This window comes from Chiloscyllium plagiosum, chromosome 4, assembly GCF_004010195.1.
Source record: "Chiloscyllium plagiosum isolate BGI_BamShark_2017 chromosome 4, ASM401019v2, whole genome shotgun sequence".
In the NCBI taxonomy this organism is placed as follows: domain Eukaryota; kingdom Metazoa; phylum Chordata; class Chondrichthyes; order Orectolobiformes; family Hemiscylliidae; genus Chiloscyllium; species Chiloscyllium plagiosum.
In genome coordinates, this window is record NC_057713.1 from 44,048,208 (window position 1) to 44,066,293 (window position 18,086).

The 18,086-nt window shown below is 41.2% G+C and overlaps 1 protein-coding gene across 7 annotated transcripts in view; it reads left to right on the forward strand.

Moving 5' to 3' along the window:
- Positions 1-18,086, forward strand: part of gra (granulito) — a 121,083-nt gene that overhangs the window by 11,963 nt on the left and 91,034 nt on the right. The window contains exons 1-2 of one of the 7 annotated variants that reach the window (XM_043688108.1): positions 14,726-15,062; positions 15,356-15,707. The exons of 1 other annotated variant lie outside the window; for it this stretch is intronic. In XM_043688108.1, the coding sequence (XP_043544043.1) occupies positions 15,676-15,707 (32 nt within the window). In that variant the 5' untranslated portion in view covers positions 14,726-15,062; positions 15,356-15,675. 5 more of the 7 variants (XM_043688110.1, XM_043688109.1, XM_043688107.1 and 2 more) reach the window with 5 other exon arrangements.

Sequence of the window (18,086 nt, forward strand, 5' to 3'; positions counted from 1 at the left end):
ATAAATGGCAATAGGGTAGACCTTGTAAAATGTTCTCCATTGTCTGGTGAAAAAGGGCACAGACTGATGATCCCCCAAATGGAAATATTGTGAATTGGTACAAACCCTTATGGGTATTAATTATAGCATACTTCTAGAAATCGTCATCTAACCACAGTTACAAGTATGCAGAGCTCACGTCTAGCTTTGTGACGGACAGCCCTCCCACCAGCTTTGCGTATAAGTTCTCTATGCTTGAGATTAGTTATTTATCCAGCTGCAAGAAGTGGTTTACCATTTGTTTAAAATCCCCTCAAAGGCAAAGGGACCCATCAGGCTTCACTGTACTGGTTTGATGATTCCTTTACTTTGCAGCTTCCTGATTTCTGTCTCTACTTTTGCACTTAAGGCAAATGGCACTGGGCAGTCCTTGCAGAATCATGGAATTGCTTCCTGGTCACATGTAAGGTGGCCTTGGCTCCTTTGATAATCTCTTGACTTTCCTGAAAGACTTCCAGGTATTAAATTAGGATTTCACTCAGGCAGACATTTTCTAATCAAAATAAATGTTGAGCTAATTGAGGTGAATCTCTCTCTACCAATTTCACATTCAGGCTTGGGCCTTTTACGACAATCAGTGGTAACTGATCCAGATGCTTCCCATACACAATTGGAACCGAAGTTGTACCCTTAATCTGTAAAAATTCCCGGCATAGGTTCTCAGTATAGCTGAGATTGTATACAAACTTAAGGATTGGAGTCCAGAGCAAAATTTGTTCTGCTATCACTGATACAGCCGCACTGGTATCAAACTCCATTATAATTGGATAACTGTTTAACCAGATGTTTATTTTGAATTATTCTGATTTGGATGTTGCGAAGTAGTTTAACTGTTCCAAGCCCGATGTAGATGGGCTTTCCAGGGTGTGCGCTCTCCAAGATACCGGCCTATGAGTTTTCTTACTCAATTCAGGCTTATTGAGATTTATTTGCTGTCTTGAGTCTACATACTAGCAGCAACTAATGTGGTTTGCCAGCCTCGATCCTGAAGAAAATTTCAACTGTTTGGCAGAGGTTTGGCTTTGTTTTGAAGTTTTGCTATGGGCTGACTAGAGTCCCTCTGTATGTCCTGAGTTAGACTATGCAATTGCCTTTATTCAAGTAGTGTCCTCCAAGCTCAGTTGACCTGGCGAGAGTGTCCACTTCCATCGCTATACTCTGTAACTGATATGCTCCAATTGCTGTATTTCCTAATGACAATGCCAGTTGAAGTACAGCTGGGCTTCAGTATGGTTATAACATTAATCCCACATACCAAACTGTCTCTCAGCATCTCATTAAGGGTTGAACCAAAGTCACATGCCTCTGCCAATCATCTTAACCATATCAACAATCTTGAAACAGATTCCCTTGGTTCTCAAACTGCTGAGTAAAACTGATAGTGTCTCAGAATTAGAGGAGGCTCAGGATCGTAATATTCCTTAACTAAATCCATCAATTCTTGAAAGATTTTAGTGTCTCGTACTTCAGTAAATGTTAGGCTCCTAATAAGTGAAGAAACTGTGGGTTCACAAGTTGTCAGGAGAATTATTTGATGCTTTTCATCTGCCCCAATGTCATTTGCCTAGCAAAAGTAATACATCCTTTCCACATACTGGGCCCAGTCTTTGACAGCAAGATTGAACGGGTCAAGCTTCCCAAATAGCAATGTTTAACCCAACTCAAAGACAACTGTTGAGTTCTTTTTTTTACTCTCATCACAACTGAAGTAACTCCACAGAGGCCGGTATCCTGTCACCCTTTATTTACATATGCATTTTATTTGACACTGATACAACTTCCTCCGAGCCAGCTCTCAGAGTGAACAGGATGTCTGCCACTCCTGTTTATGGAGGTCAGCCAGGGTTCCCTGATTGGACCAGGTTAACAGCTCCTGTAAGGGAACTCCCATTTTCTGAAGTTCATCTGACTGACCACCTTGCCACCACTCCAACTACGTCATGTTCTGTTCCACATGCCGAAAGATTTGCAAATTAAAAGCAAAGAATGAAGTCAAAAGTGAAGAATGAAGTCACATGAAAACTGATGGGCACTTTGCATGTTGAAATAAGGGCCAAACATCTGAAATATTGGAACAATAGCTTTATCTACAACATTAGAATTACCCTATTCCTGGATTAATTTTCATTTTGTTATTGATGCATCTGTGGCATATGGTTTCTTACATTCTTTGAAGATTTATTTTAACAATCCATCATTGCCTTTCTAATCATTATCCTAACTTGTTAATATCACTTTTTTTATTCCCTTTAGGTTGGTGATAGTCATTTTCCTTTATTGACAATTTTGTTCTTATCTTTCTGTTTTTTTTATTGTCTACTTTATTCTTGTACTTTAGTGAAATTGGTTGTAAGTCATCTCCTGTCTGATTGTTTTGCAAAACAAAATGATTGTATTAAGAATTATCAGAGGTCCTATAGCAGGGATGTTTTATTTTGTAGAATATGGAAATTATTGTAGATTTGATTTAATTTATAAGTTTTGTTAACTCTTGTGGATATTATCTTGTGGATATTAACTCTTTATTTAAGGAAGAAGAGGGAATCTATTCAATGTATATCAGTACTGCTTATTTATATGAAGGGGGAAGGTATTAATGGAGTTTTACTTGAGCACAAATGAGAGCGCTAACTGAAGCTGGGTGATTGTGTTCGCTAATCTGGGGAAAAGACCTTGGCTATTTACCCTATCCATGCCCCTCATGATTTTATAAATCTCTATAAGGTCACCCCTCAGCCTCTGATGCTCCGCGAAAATAGCCCCAAGCTATTCAGCCTCTCCGAACAGCCCAAACCCGCCAAAGCTGACAACATCCTTGTAAATCTTTTCTGAACCCTTTGAAGTTTCTCAACATCCTTCCTATTGCAGGGAGACCAGAACTAAATGCAGTATTCCAAAATTAACCTACCCAATGTCTGATACATCCACAACATAACCTCCCAATTCCTATACTCAATGCACTGACCAATAATGATAAGATACCAAACACCATCTTTACTATCCTGTCTGCCTGAAAAATGATTTGGATGTGAACATAAGAGGTATGGTTAGTAAGTTTGCAGATAACACCAAAATTGGAGGTGTAGTGGACAGTGAGGAAGGTTATCTCAGAGTACAATGGGATTTTGATCAGGTGGGCCAATGGGCTGAGGAGTGGGAGATGGAGTTTAATTTAGATAACTGTGAAGTGCTGCATTTTGGAAAGATAAATCAGGGCAGGACTTAGCCGCTTAATGGTAAGATCCTGGGGAGTATTGCTGAAGAAAGACAACTTGGAGTGCAGGTTCATAGTTCCTTGAAAGTGGAGTTGGGAGATCATGTTGCGGCTGGGGAGTGTTGGTGAATGAAGATTCCTTGGAGTTCAAGTTCATAGTTCCTTGAAAGTGGAGTCACAGGTAGATAGGATAATGAAGAAGGCAGTTGGTATGCTTATACCTTTTGGTCAGTGCATTGAGTTGGGAGGTCATGTTGCGGCTGTACAGGACATTGATTAGGCAACTTTGGGAATATTGTGTGCAATTTTGGTCTCCTTGCTATAGGAAGAATGTTGTGAAACTTAAAAGGGTTCAGAAAAGATTTACAAGGATGTTGCCTGGATTGGAAGGTTTGAGTAATAGGGAGAGGATGAATAGGCTGGGGCTATTTTCTCTAAAGCATTGGAGGCTGAGGGATGACCTTATAGAGGTTTATAAAATAATGAGTAGTATGGATAGGGTGAATAGCCAAAATCTTTTCCACAGGTTGGGGAATCCAAAATTAGAAGGCATAGGTTTAAGGTAAGAGAAAAATTTGAAAGGGACCTAAGGGCAAACTTTTTCGCAGAGTGGTGGAGGCTGGTACAAAAACAACATTTAAAAGGCATCAGAATGGGTATATGAATATGAAAGGTTTAGAGGGATATGAGCCAAATGTGGCAAATGGAACTAGCTTAATTCAGGATAGCTGGCCGTCATGGATGGGTTGGACTGAAGGGTCTGTTTCTGTACTGTATAACTCTATGATTCTGTGACTCTACTTTCAAGGAACTATGAACCTGCATTCCAAGGTCTCTTTGTTCAGCAACACTCCCCTGGATCTTACTATTAAGTGTCTAAGTCCTGCCCTGATTTGCCTTTCCAAAATACAGCACCTCATGTTTTTCTAAACTAAATTTCATCTGCCACTCCTCAGCCTATCTGCCCATCTGATCAAGGTCCCATTGTACTCTGAGGTAACCTCCTTGACTATCCACTACACCTTGTTTGGTGTCATGTGCAAACTTACGAATCATACCTCCTGTGTTCACATCCAAATCATGTGTATAAATGACAAAGAGCAGAGGACCCAGCGTCAATCAGGACTCCAGTCTGAAAAGCAACCTTTCACCACCACTCTCTGTCTCCTACCTTCAAGCCAGTTCTGTATCCAAATAGCTAGTTCTCCCTATATTCCATGTAATCTAACTTTGCTAACCAGTCTACCATGCAGATCCTTGTTGAATGCCTTACTGAAGTCATGTACACCTAACTTCCTTCATTAATCCACTTTGTTATTTCATCAAAAAACTCAGTTAAGTTCGTGAGACACAATTTACCACACACAAAACCATGTTGACTATCCTAATTGGTCCTTGCCTTTCCAAATACAGAGGAACCTCAATTATCCAGCATTCTATTATCCAAATATTGGATTATCCAGCAAGATCACAAGGTCCCAATGCTTGCCTAAACTATGTTATCCAGCATTTGATTATCCAGAATGCGATTAACCAAACAAAATACTCCCTGCCTGTGTCCTTTGGATAATCGAAGTTTCTCTGTACTGTGATGAAGTAGGGGCACTATAAGCGATTGGCAATCATTCCATAGTTACCCAGGAAGTAGAGCGGTCTTTAATGCCTGTGACCTTTCATGGGTACCATCCAGGTACATAAGTCGGAACCATCTGAAGTGTCTTACTCTGATTCAGATGCAGAGGAGGACCAGGAGACAGGGAGAGGGTGACCAGACACCATATCAGACAATGCATAGGGAAGAAAAGAAATCTAAATGGTAACACAGGAGCATGTTGATTGGTTCTAACTGTTAGATTTTGTGTTTCACCTTTAGTAATTTTGAAAACCATAAATTTCTAAACCAGCACTGGAAAACAAATTATTTATAGTCAGAAGAAAGGAAGTTGATTTTTGAGTAAGGGCAAATAATTTCTACTTTCTACCAAACTCCAGGTTTTGATTAATAGTACAAAAGTAGGTTTAAAGTTCTCTAACAAAGTGGTTGAGGCCTAGACATTGAATGTTTTCTAGAAGGAGTTAGATATGGTTCTTAGGGCTAAAGTGATCAAAGGGTTTGAAGACAAAGCAGGAACAGTTAATTGAATGATCAGTAGAGCAGGCTTGAGGAGCTGATTGGCCTGTTCCCACTCCTATTTCTTTTGTAAGTTAAAGCAAGTAGAGAAACAAGTACAATTCTAAAAGGTATGCAGGAATATAGAGAGGTGGTGTAAATGTACAAAAGTCTTTAATGATAGTAGGACAAATAAAGATAGGCATTAATAAAACATACAGTGCTCTAGGCTTCATAAGAAGGGCACAAGAATAGGGACAAGAATATAAGACACTGGTTGGACCTGAACTGGAGTATGGTATACAGTTCTGTGTGTAATACTTTAGGCAGGATGTTGATGCATTATAAGAGTGGTTCGAGAGATTAGATGCTTAATTTATAACAAACTGGTTGGAGAGTTTGGGATTGTTTTCATTGGTGAGGAGAAGGCTAAGAGGAGGTTTGGTAGAAATTTTCAAAATTGAGGGGTCTGGACAGAGTGGATAGGTAGAAACTGTTTCCACTTCGAGAGTAAGAGCGTACAATTTTAAAGTGTTTTGTAAATGAAACAAATGTGGGGTGAGAATGTTTCTTTTAGCAAGTAATTAGTATGTAGAATGCACTGCCTTATAGCATGGGTGGATATTCAATTGAGAAACTGAAGAGGGCATTGGGTAATTATTTAAATAGAAAAAATATGCAGGGTTTTGTGGCATCAAGTTAAAATGCACAAACAGCCAGTACTGACATGATGAGCTTCTACACTATAACAGTTCTGTGATTTGAGATTTGGGGACTTTTGTATGAAGTTCATGGTGTAGGGCATTTGTCTGCTGTCTTCAGTGTGTAGAGACCTCCATGGGGCACCTTTTTGAAGTATAACCAGTCTCTGATTACCTGGAACACAAAAAAAAACACAGAAATTGTTGGAGAAACTCGGCAGAACTGGCAGCAAATGTGGATAGAAAATAAATTTAATGTTTTGAGTTCAGTCATGCTTCTTCCAGCAGTTTCTGTCTTTATGTGTTTCAGATCTCCAACATTCCGTAGTTCTGTATTTTAACTGATTATCTGGAGATTGTAAGATTTGTATCCTTGAGTTACAGTTTTCTGTGATCAATTACAAAAAGTCTAACTCACTGGCCTTCCCAACCTTGCATTATAATGACTTTACTAACATTCAGCTAACATTCAGTGCCATTTGGTTTATCTCATTATAAGTAGATGAAAAGTCAACATAGAAGAACCAACTCTCTATTTACATACATTCAGAAAAAGTGCACATATAGTTTCCAAATGTCCAGGTTGATCAGAATATCAGAATTATGAAAATAACAATTTTTTTTGACAACATGGTATCTACTTTGTAAGGGATTTGCAGATTAGGACTGATCTTAAGTTTTCCAGAATGCTACCAGCAAATTCTGGAAAAAATGCTTTGTGGTAAAATGGAGTCTTGAACATAAACCAAATTATTCTGTCTAATCTTTCCTGTTGGTATTCCTAAGGAGGATCTTTCTTATTTTTTTTTTAAAGATGGAAGTTCTCTTTATAAAAATTGTTCCTCATATTGCAGTTGGGAATAATCTTGTGGGAATTTATCTACACGTGTCACAATATAACTCAAAGTAACATTTCAGGTGTGACCTACCCAGAGTCCACAGAGCTTCTGCAAGATAAACTCAGATCTAAACTCTATTACTTTGACATTATAGCTCAGCATTCTTTTTGCTTTGTTGCTTCCTGCTTTTCAATGATGACGTTTTCAACTGTCAAATGAAAACATTGAGTGGCTTAATCATAACAATGCTTTTCTGCTGATCAGTGCTACTTTTCTGAAAACTGAACAAGCCTTTGGTCTGGTTCAATGGTTTTATTTTATAACAGGCTTAGGCTTTGGCACTAGCATTGTTTTACTGTTAATTATCTTGTAGGATTACTAACAGAGGTTTGATAGATTTGAGGATTTTTAAAATTTATACACAGGAAGTGAGTGTCACTGGCTAGCTTTGCATTTTGTCCATCCCTAATTGTCCTTGAGAAGGTGTCAGTGAACTGCCTTCTTGTACTTTGGCAGACCATGGTGAATAGGTTCACCACCGTGCTGTTATGAAGGGAGTTCCAGGTTTTTTTGACTCAGTGACAGTAAAGGAATGGCAAAATAGTTCCAGGACATGATGGTGTTTGCAGCAGGTGATATTCCCTTCCATATGCTGACCTAGTCCTTGTAGAGGTAAAGGTCATGGATTTGGAAGGGGCTGTTAGATAAGGGTGAGTTGTTGCAGTGCATCTTATGGATGGTACCCCCTACTGCAACTTCTGTTCATCATATTTAATCATTTTTAGCTTATCCATGAAATATGAACATTGCTGGCTGGGCCAGCATTTATTGCCCTTCTCAAGTTGCCTTTGAAAAGATGGCGGTGAGCTGTCTTATTGAACCACTGCAGTCCATGTGTTGTAGGTAGGTTTACAATGCCATTGTGGATGGAGTTCCTCAGTGACCCAATAACACTGGAAGAATGGTGATGTCTTTCCAAGTTAGGGTGATGAGTGGCTTAGATGGAAACTTGTGGGTGGTAGTGTTCCCATATATCTGCTGGATTTGGTTAGTGTTGTCTCAGGTGCCCTGGTAAATTTCTGCAGTGTATCTTGTAAATAATATGCACAGCTGCAACTGAGCATTGGCAGTGGAGGGGGTGGATGTGGTGCTAATGAAATGGGCTGTTTTTGTCCTGGATGGTGTCAAACTTTCTGTGACTTGTTGGAACTGCAATCATCCAACCAAGTGGGGAGACTTCTATCATTACTTACTGTGCCTTGTAGTTGGCAGACAGGCTTTGGAGTCTGGAGGTGAGTTATTTACTGTAGGATTTATGCTGTCCCATGAAAAGAAAATGGTGGAATTGATTGATGTCTGGATGAGTATAAGCTTTTTTAGTATAGAAAACATTTTTCTGTTTTTTGTACTTTATTCAAACATTTTCTTTTGGATTGAAGCTGTATTTTGCCACTTTTAAACTATGTTTCTGATTGCCAGCATCGGCAGTTCTTTTTTTTTAACTCTTAAAACTGCTGGTTGTTCTTTTGATAGAGACAGAGAGAGATGGAGTACTTAGTGTGCTTCAGTACAGAATTATAGCCTTTGTTTTTTGTTGAAGAACTTTAGTTTTGGTTGTATTTGTAACTTCAGATCTCAACTGAGATAGGTTATTGGATGACAGGAGAAGACTTTTTCATAACTGCCATACTTGGTCACTTTCTCAGCCTTTAGCATCTACATACTAGTTGTCACCAGTAATTTTTAATATTCACTTACTGCTACTCTAATATGCTATATAGCTTTTTAAAATATGTTTGCCCAGTACCACATACCACAGAAAGTCAGGTTCTTTTTGAGACATATGCTTTGAGGTTTATTAACAATACTATTTATATGGCCACAATTTCACAGACTCACACATGAAGGGTGCAATTTTCCAAGTTTCATTTTGTGTTTTACTGAGTGAGGTTTTTGGCACCTGGACTGCCATGGATCAATGATATTTCTCTTGCAATCTTCCAATATTTACTTCAATACTTATGCAATGGGTCCTTGGGTACTTTCCTCAGGGATCACATAGCTGGAAAGGTGGAAGTACTTGCCACTGTCAGGACTTTCTAGTGTACATACCTTTGGTGTCATATTTAATGCCCAGTTCCACACTACTTCAAATATTGCAAGTGAGGAATTGGGCATCACTCTGTAGCGCTTGATCTTCAACATTCAGGACATGAAAGGAAGGCTCCCTTCCTGCTTTTTGGACAGGGATTTGGACACTGTGGTGGCTGGGCTGATGGAGAGGAGAACAGTTTTTTCCAGCTAACTGCCATAGGAGGCCACACCAGCAGACTTGGTCAGTCAAGACACAATTTATAGCCCAGATCAGTGCTATGTCATTAGTGTTGTTATGACTGCAATTAGGTTGAATAAGAAATCTTAAACAGATGCCTTCAAGTTCCAGACAGGGGTCGAGCAAGATTGTGACAGCCTCCATACTATTTTCAATCTACCTGACAGTGATTATTCACTTGGTTCAAGGTCAATTGTATTCTTGAGTCAGCATTAAACGTTGTCTAGGCAAAAATTTCTTTCATCTCAGTCACTTCTGTGCCAAAATTAAATTGATCACTAAATGAATATGATCTATGGGTTACAAATGACTGTAATATCATTACCTCCTCTGCAAGAGATTTGCATGCCACGGTCAATCCTTTCAATTCTGCTACAAGAAACTTGACCTTGAATGCTGCTGAAACAAAACTCATAGCAGCTGAACTGATCAGTGAAACATTTCACCTATCAAATGTTGACTCATTCCTGAGATGAAGAGTTTGCTTTACAAATATAGTTTAAATAGGTTGAGTCTACATCTATTGGAGATGAGAAAGATGAAAAGTGGTCTTATAGCAGCATGTAAGATTTAATGAGGCTATATAGGGTGGAAAATGGGACAATGTTTCCTCTTGTAGGTAAGACTAAAACTAGAGGACATAGTTTAAGAACAAGAGATCTTCATTTTAAGATAGAGATGAGAAGATTTTCTTTTCCTACACTGGAGTTATTAAGTGGAATTCATTTCCCATGAAGGAATGGGGGGTTGCTCTTTAAAATTGTTCAAGGCTGAGATTTTCAACAGATAAAGCAGTCAAGAATTATGGCAACTTTGACAGGAAAATGGAGCTGAGACCACAACCAGATCCATCATGATCATATGAATATTGGAGCAGGCTCAAAGGGCCAGATAGCCTACTCTGCTCCTATACCAGAGAAAGTCTACAATTTGTTGAAGACATCCACCAGCTTGGCAGCCATTTATCTCAGAAAAATACCATTAACAAAGAGATCCAACAACAGATCACTTGTGCGCTCTAGTTTCTACAAGTTATAGCAGCAAGCAGATGAAAACAAAAACCTTCACAAGTAAACAAAATTCCTAGAGTGCATCGCAATTGTTGTCACCCGACTCCTGTATTATTGTGGGATCGGAACTATGTTTCAGTGGCACAAGTACTAAAGAACTTCCATCAGCAACACCTCTGTCACATCCTCTAAATTCAATGGAAGTGCCATGAAACAAACATTAGATTTTGTTTTATTAATTCATTGAGTGTGGGTCTTTGGTTAGACCATCATTTATTACCCATGAACTGAGTGGTTTGTTAGGCCATTTCAGAGGGCTGTTGAGAGTCAACAAATTATTGTGGATTTGTAGTCACATGGGAATCAGACTAGGTAAGGATGGCAGATTTCCTTCCCTAAAGGACATTAATGAATCAAATGTTTATATACACTTTAATTCTAGACATTTTTTTAAATTCAAATTTCACCATCTGTCAAAGTGGGATTTGATCACTCAGCCCCAGAACATTAGTCTAGGATACTTAATTACTTAATCCAATGACATTATCACCATCTTCCACAAGAACCTTCTTCCCTAATTTTTTGTTTAGTTTTCTTCCTAGCCTCATACCCATTCTGATTTCAAGGGGCTCCACCCCTGTTCTTTCAACCTTATTCTTTCTAGCTTACTGAGTAGCCAACTTAGTTTCCTTTTTTTTGTCCTTACGCTGGCTGATATTGCATATAGCTCTCTACTCACATAGTTCAAATCTACCACCGTGATCTCAACCTCAAAAAGGGATCTTTGACTCCTCTGCTCCTTTTCAAATTTCCTTTTTCTCCTAAAGCGATGCCATCAAAAGTGATGTTGCCTAGAATTCATCATTGAACTTCAAAGAGGTCTCTAGCCCTTGCTACTAGTGAAACCGCTCTAATTAAAGTAATAACTTAGATTCTTGTGACCATCCTGTGGTGCATTTCTTTCCTCATCCTTTTCAACACTTCTGCAGTGTCACCATTCCTGAACAACCATTCTCTTAACTATTTATCCTCCATCAAGCAAATGTCATCATGATCTCTGATTATAGACATAAAACTATACACAAGTTGTGGTACAGAAAGAGGCTATTCGGTCCATTATGTCAGTGTCAGCTACAAAAACAAATTAGCCATTCATTCTAATCCCATTTAAAATCTCTTGCAATTTTCTTTATCTCTTGCACCATCATCCCTATAAATCTCCTATTTTTTTTAAACACTGCTCCTTCAGCAACATTCATTAAGATTAGATTAGATTACAGTGTGGAAACAGGCCCTTCGGCCCAACAAGTCCACACCGACCCGCCGAAGCGAAACCCACCCATACCCCTACATTTACCCCTTACCTAACACTACAGGCAATTTAGTGTGGCCAATTCACCTGACCCTGCACATCTTTTTGGATGGTGGGAGGAAACCGGAGCACCCGGAGGAAACCCACACAGACACGGGGAGAATGTGCAAACTCCACACAGTCAGTCGCCTGAGGTGGGAATTGAACCCGGGTCTCTGGCGCTGTGAGGCAGCAGTGCTAACAACTGTGCCACCGTGCCGCCCATTAACTACAATATCTCACTACTTCCAGCTGTACATTGGTATGAATGACACCATAGTAGAACATAGAACAATACAGCACAGAACAGGCCCTTCGGCCTACGATGTTGTGCCGAACATTTGTCCTAGCTTAAGCACCCATCCATGTACCTATCCAATTGCCGCTTAAAGGTCGCCAATGATTCTGACTCTGCCACTCCCACAGGCAGCGCATTCCATGCCCCCACCTTTAGCAGTTGTAACAAACCCCATTATGCAGCTATTGGTTCCATCTTTGTTCCTGGTCACTATCTCAGGATTAAGTGGACTTCATGATATCTTGGAGAAAGTGAGGACTGCACATGCTGGAGATCAGAGCTGAAAAATGTGTTGCTGGAAAAGCGCAGCAGGTCAGGCAGCATCAAAGGAGCAGGAGAATCGACGTTTCGGGCATAAGCCCTTCTTCCTGAAACCGGAGGGCAAGCCTGAAGAAGGGCTTATGCCCAAAACGTCGATTCTCCTGCTCCTTTGATGCTGTCTGACCTGCTGCGCTTTTCCAGCAACACATTTTTCAGTTCATGATATCTTGGTATTCATTTGATGCTGAACCTTGCTTCTCACCCCAAATCCCTTCCATCTTAAAGACCACCTATTTTCAGCTTCACTTGCATCTCTGTAGCTTCTCTCAACTCACTTGTTGCTGAAAATCCTCACTCATTCTTTCATTAACTCTTGCCTCAATTATTCCAAAACTCAGCTGGCCAACTTCCCATCTTCCACGCTGTATAAGCTTCAGGTCATTCAAAATTCTACTGTTTTTCTATCAGCTGAATATGAAATTATGGAATTGCCTCTTTAAACATTGTTGCATTTCCACTTTGCTGTTTTTCAAGGTGCTCTCAGAAAACATCTGGTTATCTGTTCTAACATCTTGAGTGGTTTTTATTTTGATTGGGTGCGTTCCTACGATGTGCTTTGAGATGTTTCACAATGTTACGACTTACACTTATATAGTGGTAGTTATATGGAGACAACTGCAATGATTGCTTGTGTTTTCAGTCTCATTGTCTAAATTTAGCAATACAGTATATATTATACGTTTACTTTCTAATGTTCTAAATTCTGTGATGGAAGCAACTGGTTAATAGCAGCGAAGCCATGTTACAAGGTTTTAGTTCTATTGACATAATCTACCGTATAGGAGAAAGTAAAAAAAACAAATTAGTCATTCATTCAAATACCATTATAATCTCTTGCAATGTTTTTTGTTTCTTTATCTCTAGCACAGCTATCTCTAAAAATCCCCTGTCTTTTTTAAAAACAAAATTCATCAACTTTATGAACACCTTCCACACTGACCTCAAGTTCACCTGGACTATCTTGGATACCTTTGTTCCCTTCCTGGACCTCTCCATCGCCATTTCTGGCGACTGACTCAACATGGACATCTACTTCAAACCCACCGATTCCCAGAGCTCCCTGGACTACACCTCCTCACAGCCTGTCTCTACGAAAACACTATCCCTTATTTCCAATTCCTCCGCTGCATCGCATCTGCTCCCAGGAAGATCAATTCCACTCCAAAATATCCCAGATGGCCTCCTGCTTCAAGGACTGCAATTTTCCCTCCCATGTGGTCAACAACACCCTCCAGTGCATCTCCTCCACTTCCCACACCTCCACCCTTGAACCCCACCCCATCAAAGGCAACAAGGACAGAATACACCCCCTCCCCCCAAGGCCAGTTCTCACCTTCCATCCCACTAACCTCTGGATACAATGCATCATCCTCCACTATTTCCACCATCTACAGTCAAACCTCACCGCCAGATATATTTCTCTCCCCACCCTTATCAGCATTCCGCAGAGACCATTCCTCCTGACTCTCACATTAGATACACAACCCTCACCAACACACCTCCACTCTTGGCATCTTCCCTTCCAACTGCAAGAGGTGTGAAACCTGCACCCACACCTCTCCGCTCATCTCCATCCAAGGCCCCAATGTGTCCTTCCACATCCAGCAGAGATTTTCCTGCACCTCCAAATACCTCATCGATTGTGTCCATTGCTCTCAATGTGGACTTGCCTACATTGGGGAGACAGGACACCAACTTGCAGAACATTTCAGGTAGCATGTCTGGGACACATACACTAAACAACCCCCCCGCCCTGTGGCCCATCACTTCAACACTTCCTCTCACTCTGCCAAGGACATGAAAGTCCTGGGCTGCCTCCACCGCCAAATCATAGCCACCTGAGGAAGAACACCTCATCTTCTGCCTTGGGACCCTCTAACCAAATAGAATCAATGTCGATTTCACCAGTTTTCTTATCTCCCCTCCCCTATCTTATCCCTGATCCAACCCTTGGCACCGTCCTCTTGAACTGTCCTACCTGTCCATCTTCCTGCTCCACTCTCCATTCTCACCTATCACCATCACCTCCCACCATCGTCCACCTATTGCATTCCTTGCTACCTTCCTCCAGCCCCCTCCCCCTCCCATCTATTTCTCAGCCCCCTGGGGGGGGGGCACATTCCTGATGAAGAGCTTATGCTTGAATTGTCCACTCTCCTGCTCCATGGATGCTGCCCAACCTGCTGTGCTTTTCCAGCACCACACATTTCATCTATAATCTATGGTGTACTCCACACTTTACTAATTGACTAATTGTATCATTACTATTGGCCTGGTAACAATAGAATGCAGAAATAATTTGTACTTTCACACCGACTTGGGGCTACGAAACATCTTCGTTCTAACAGTAGCTCTTTGAACTAACACAACTGGGAGACTGCAGCTGAGACCCCAGTGCACACGCAAGAGACGATGTTGATTTCCCAACAATTTGGTTTGAGATTCCTCGGCACCAAATTTTGGAACTGCGCAACCCTCAGCCTCTCTGTCTCTTCGCCATCACCCACCTCCCCGCCCTCCTTTTTAAGACCACTCTCTCTCGAGGCCAAATCTTTGGACCGACTGCTCTGAATTCAAGTGCGGGCAGGAGGAACCACGTACTGAAGATTGCACTGCAAACCCGAAAAAGTCCGGAGGGTTTTACGCGGCGCCGCCAGTGCAGTGCTGGCCGGGAATGCGCTGGAAAGATGTCCCACAGCTGCAGCTGCTGCTGCTGACACACTGACAGACGACACGCGCCACGTCACTGCGGTACCTGTTGTCGTGGTTGGCAAGGCAACCGTTCCAGGTGACAGTCCGGTCGGTTATCCAGCTTCATAACCCCCCTCCTCTCAATGCAACTTTTCTGTGAGTATTTCATTGTGAAAACGAACACTTCCCCTCCCCAAGTGTGTGTTTCCTAAACTCCCCATGCGTTCGAACACTTGTTTTTCCCGTTGCGGGGAGACATTTCTCAAACTTGCGTTAGTTTCTTTATCGCCGACGTTTGAAAGACCACCCCCTCAATTCTAAACTTCCCCACCCACTCCAGATTTAAAAATTGAGAGCGGCGCCTTGATTTTTTTATTTCATTCTCTGCCAGGATTATGACTTTTCATTTTTCTTTTTAAATGGTATTCATTCCGTCTGTATTTCTGCAGTTTTTAGTAAATCCCAATCGGACGTTCCCTTCTCGGTGATCGCCATCCTTCCCCCACCCCCTTCACCGTTTCCTCCTCCAGCAACAGGTGCGGGTCGGCCTCCTTTATTCCTCCTCTTCCCCCCCCCTCCCTCCCTCCCCGAGCTCACATCTCTCGGCTCCCTCTCCGCGCAGGAAGAGCTCGAGACCAACGGAAGGGCACGTGCGGTCTGACGAAGGGGGGGTCGGCCGAAGCAGCTCGAGCTCTTGTTGCGGGATCGTGCCGCACCTGGCGGAGGCGGAGCGACTGGTCGCGTGGGAGGTGCTCGAGCGAGGAGGGGGATGGCGGAGGTGAAGGGCGTCGCTCAAACTGGGTGAGTATGACCGTTCAAATCTGAACGGAGTCCAGCTCGTTTCTTTTTAAAACATATAAACACGTATCACCTCTATATATACTTTTTTTTCTGCCTGAAAACAGGGAGTTAGATTCTCTTTTTGAGGGGAGAACCAAAGCGGCGATCGGTTTTAACAGCAGCCTGTCAGGGATCGCTGTCACCTTACTCGGCATCTGTCAAAGAGAGAGAGATAATTCGTTAGATTTTCGGGGAGCCGGGCTGAAATTCAAATGGCCCCCGCTCGCCGTTTAGAATCAAGAGGTGGAGGTGACCTTTTTCGGTTAGTTTCTCCCGCCCCCTCACCCAAACAAAAAAAAAGCTGATATTGTCTCCCGCTCGCTTGGTGAGGTACCTGTCGTATGTCATCCTTCGGGCGTAAAGCCGGGAGAAAATGTCAAAGCGGCTATTCAGCTCTGTGGCTGATCCCAATCAACGGTGAGTGATTCTCACCGCTCTGATACTCCTCCACCGGCGGCAAGGAGGCAGTCGCCCGTGGAATCTTCCTGAGACCCGATGGGAAAGTTTACAGCCATAAATGTTGTCCTGAGACATTTAGACTAAAATGTAATTTTGAATTATAGAACACAGTTGCTGCGCACTAAGACACTTCTTGCCGAGGTTCAGCTGATTGTACTAAGGTGCCTCTGCGCTCTAATGTGTGGCACATTTAGTCCCTCCTTAAGCCATCAGGAGAGATATATGTGTCACAAGATGTGTTGAAAAGGAAGAACTTTAGGGCGAAGTTGTTTCATTTTTCTCTCATGGACATCATTTTACTTTCTTTTGCGTGTGTTTTTCTTAACCGCGGTTCCTGCTCACTCCTTAAGTAGCATGTGGAACAACTTCATTGAAAACAAAATTCAATATACGAGCAGTTAAATCCTCCAGAAATCATATTGTGGATGGAGAGTTGCACAAGGATTGACTTGGAGGTAAAATTCCAAAGTCTTTTAAGAATAATCAACTACAATTGCATTTATGTAATGTTTTTAAAATAGGGAAACTTCTTAAGACTTTTTAAAGAAGATGTGATTTTAAAAAAAATATACAGTCAGGGCTAGTCCGATGAGATATTAGGAAAAAGTTTTGGCTAAGAAGTGAATTTATCTTGACTTTAAAAAGTGAAGAGGGAGGTGTTAATGCTTAGGTAATTGAAGGTATAATGGTCAGTTAAGAGTAAAGCAGGGAAAATCATAAGCCAAAATCAGAGAAACAGAGAGTTCAGAATGCAATACATAGGAACAGAAACAAAAACAAATTGCATTGAAAACTCATTGAAAACATAAAAGCTGCCAGACCTGCTGAGTTATCCCAGCAATTTCTGTTTTTCTTGTTTTGGATTTCCAGCATCCACAGTTCTTCAGGTTTTTATTTACATCAGAACAGAACTTGACCATTCAACTTCTTAAGCATGTTTTTTTTTCAGTGAGATTATAGCGGAATCTGTGTCAATTCTGTGAACTTGTCTTTACTTTATATCTATTAATATCCTTAACACAATGTCAACACACAAATAAAATACTGCCGGTTCTGGAAATCTGAAATATAAATAAAATATCCTGGAAATATTCAATTTTTCAGGTAGCATCCATGGACTGAGAAGGATTTTGTTGGTGCAGTGGTAGTGGCCCTACTTCTGAGCCAGGAAGTCCTGGGTTCAAGTCCCAGCTACTCCAAAGGTGTAATAACATCTTTGAATAGATTGATTAGAACATATTCATAAATTGAAACAAGCTAATATTTCAGGACAATCAACCTTAGTCTTGAACAATTCAATTGATCCAGCATCTATAGCCTCTGGGTAGGATGGCTCCATGCGTCTAGATTATGTGGAGAAAGAGTTCTTCATTTCTGTCCCGATGGTCTGGCTTATATTTTAAGATTCTGTTCTGGTTTGAGAATATGTGTAGAACCAAGATTAGATCAAATTATTTTTCAAGCTTGGTCCCCCATTCTATACAATCTTGGTTGAACATCTGTCTTTTCTTTCCAGCCCAACCTGTTCATATAACTGAGTTTAAACTTTCTTATTTTACAAATCCCTTTGGAGTTTTAATCAAGTATTTCTGGTCTGAAAATTTTAAACTAAACTCCTTACACTGAGTATCAGAAATAAGGTGGGTGAACTTAAGGCGTGGATCGGTACCTGGGACTACGATGTTGTGGCCATCACGGAAACATGGATAGAAGAGGGACAGGAATGGTTGTTGGAGGTTCCTGGTTACAGATGTTTCAGTAAGATTAGGGAGGGTGGCAAAAAAGGAGGGGGGGGTGGCGTTGCTAATTAGAAATGGTATAATGGCTGCAGAAAGGCAGTTCGAGGGGGATCTGCCTTTAGAGGTAGTATGGGCTGAAGTC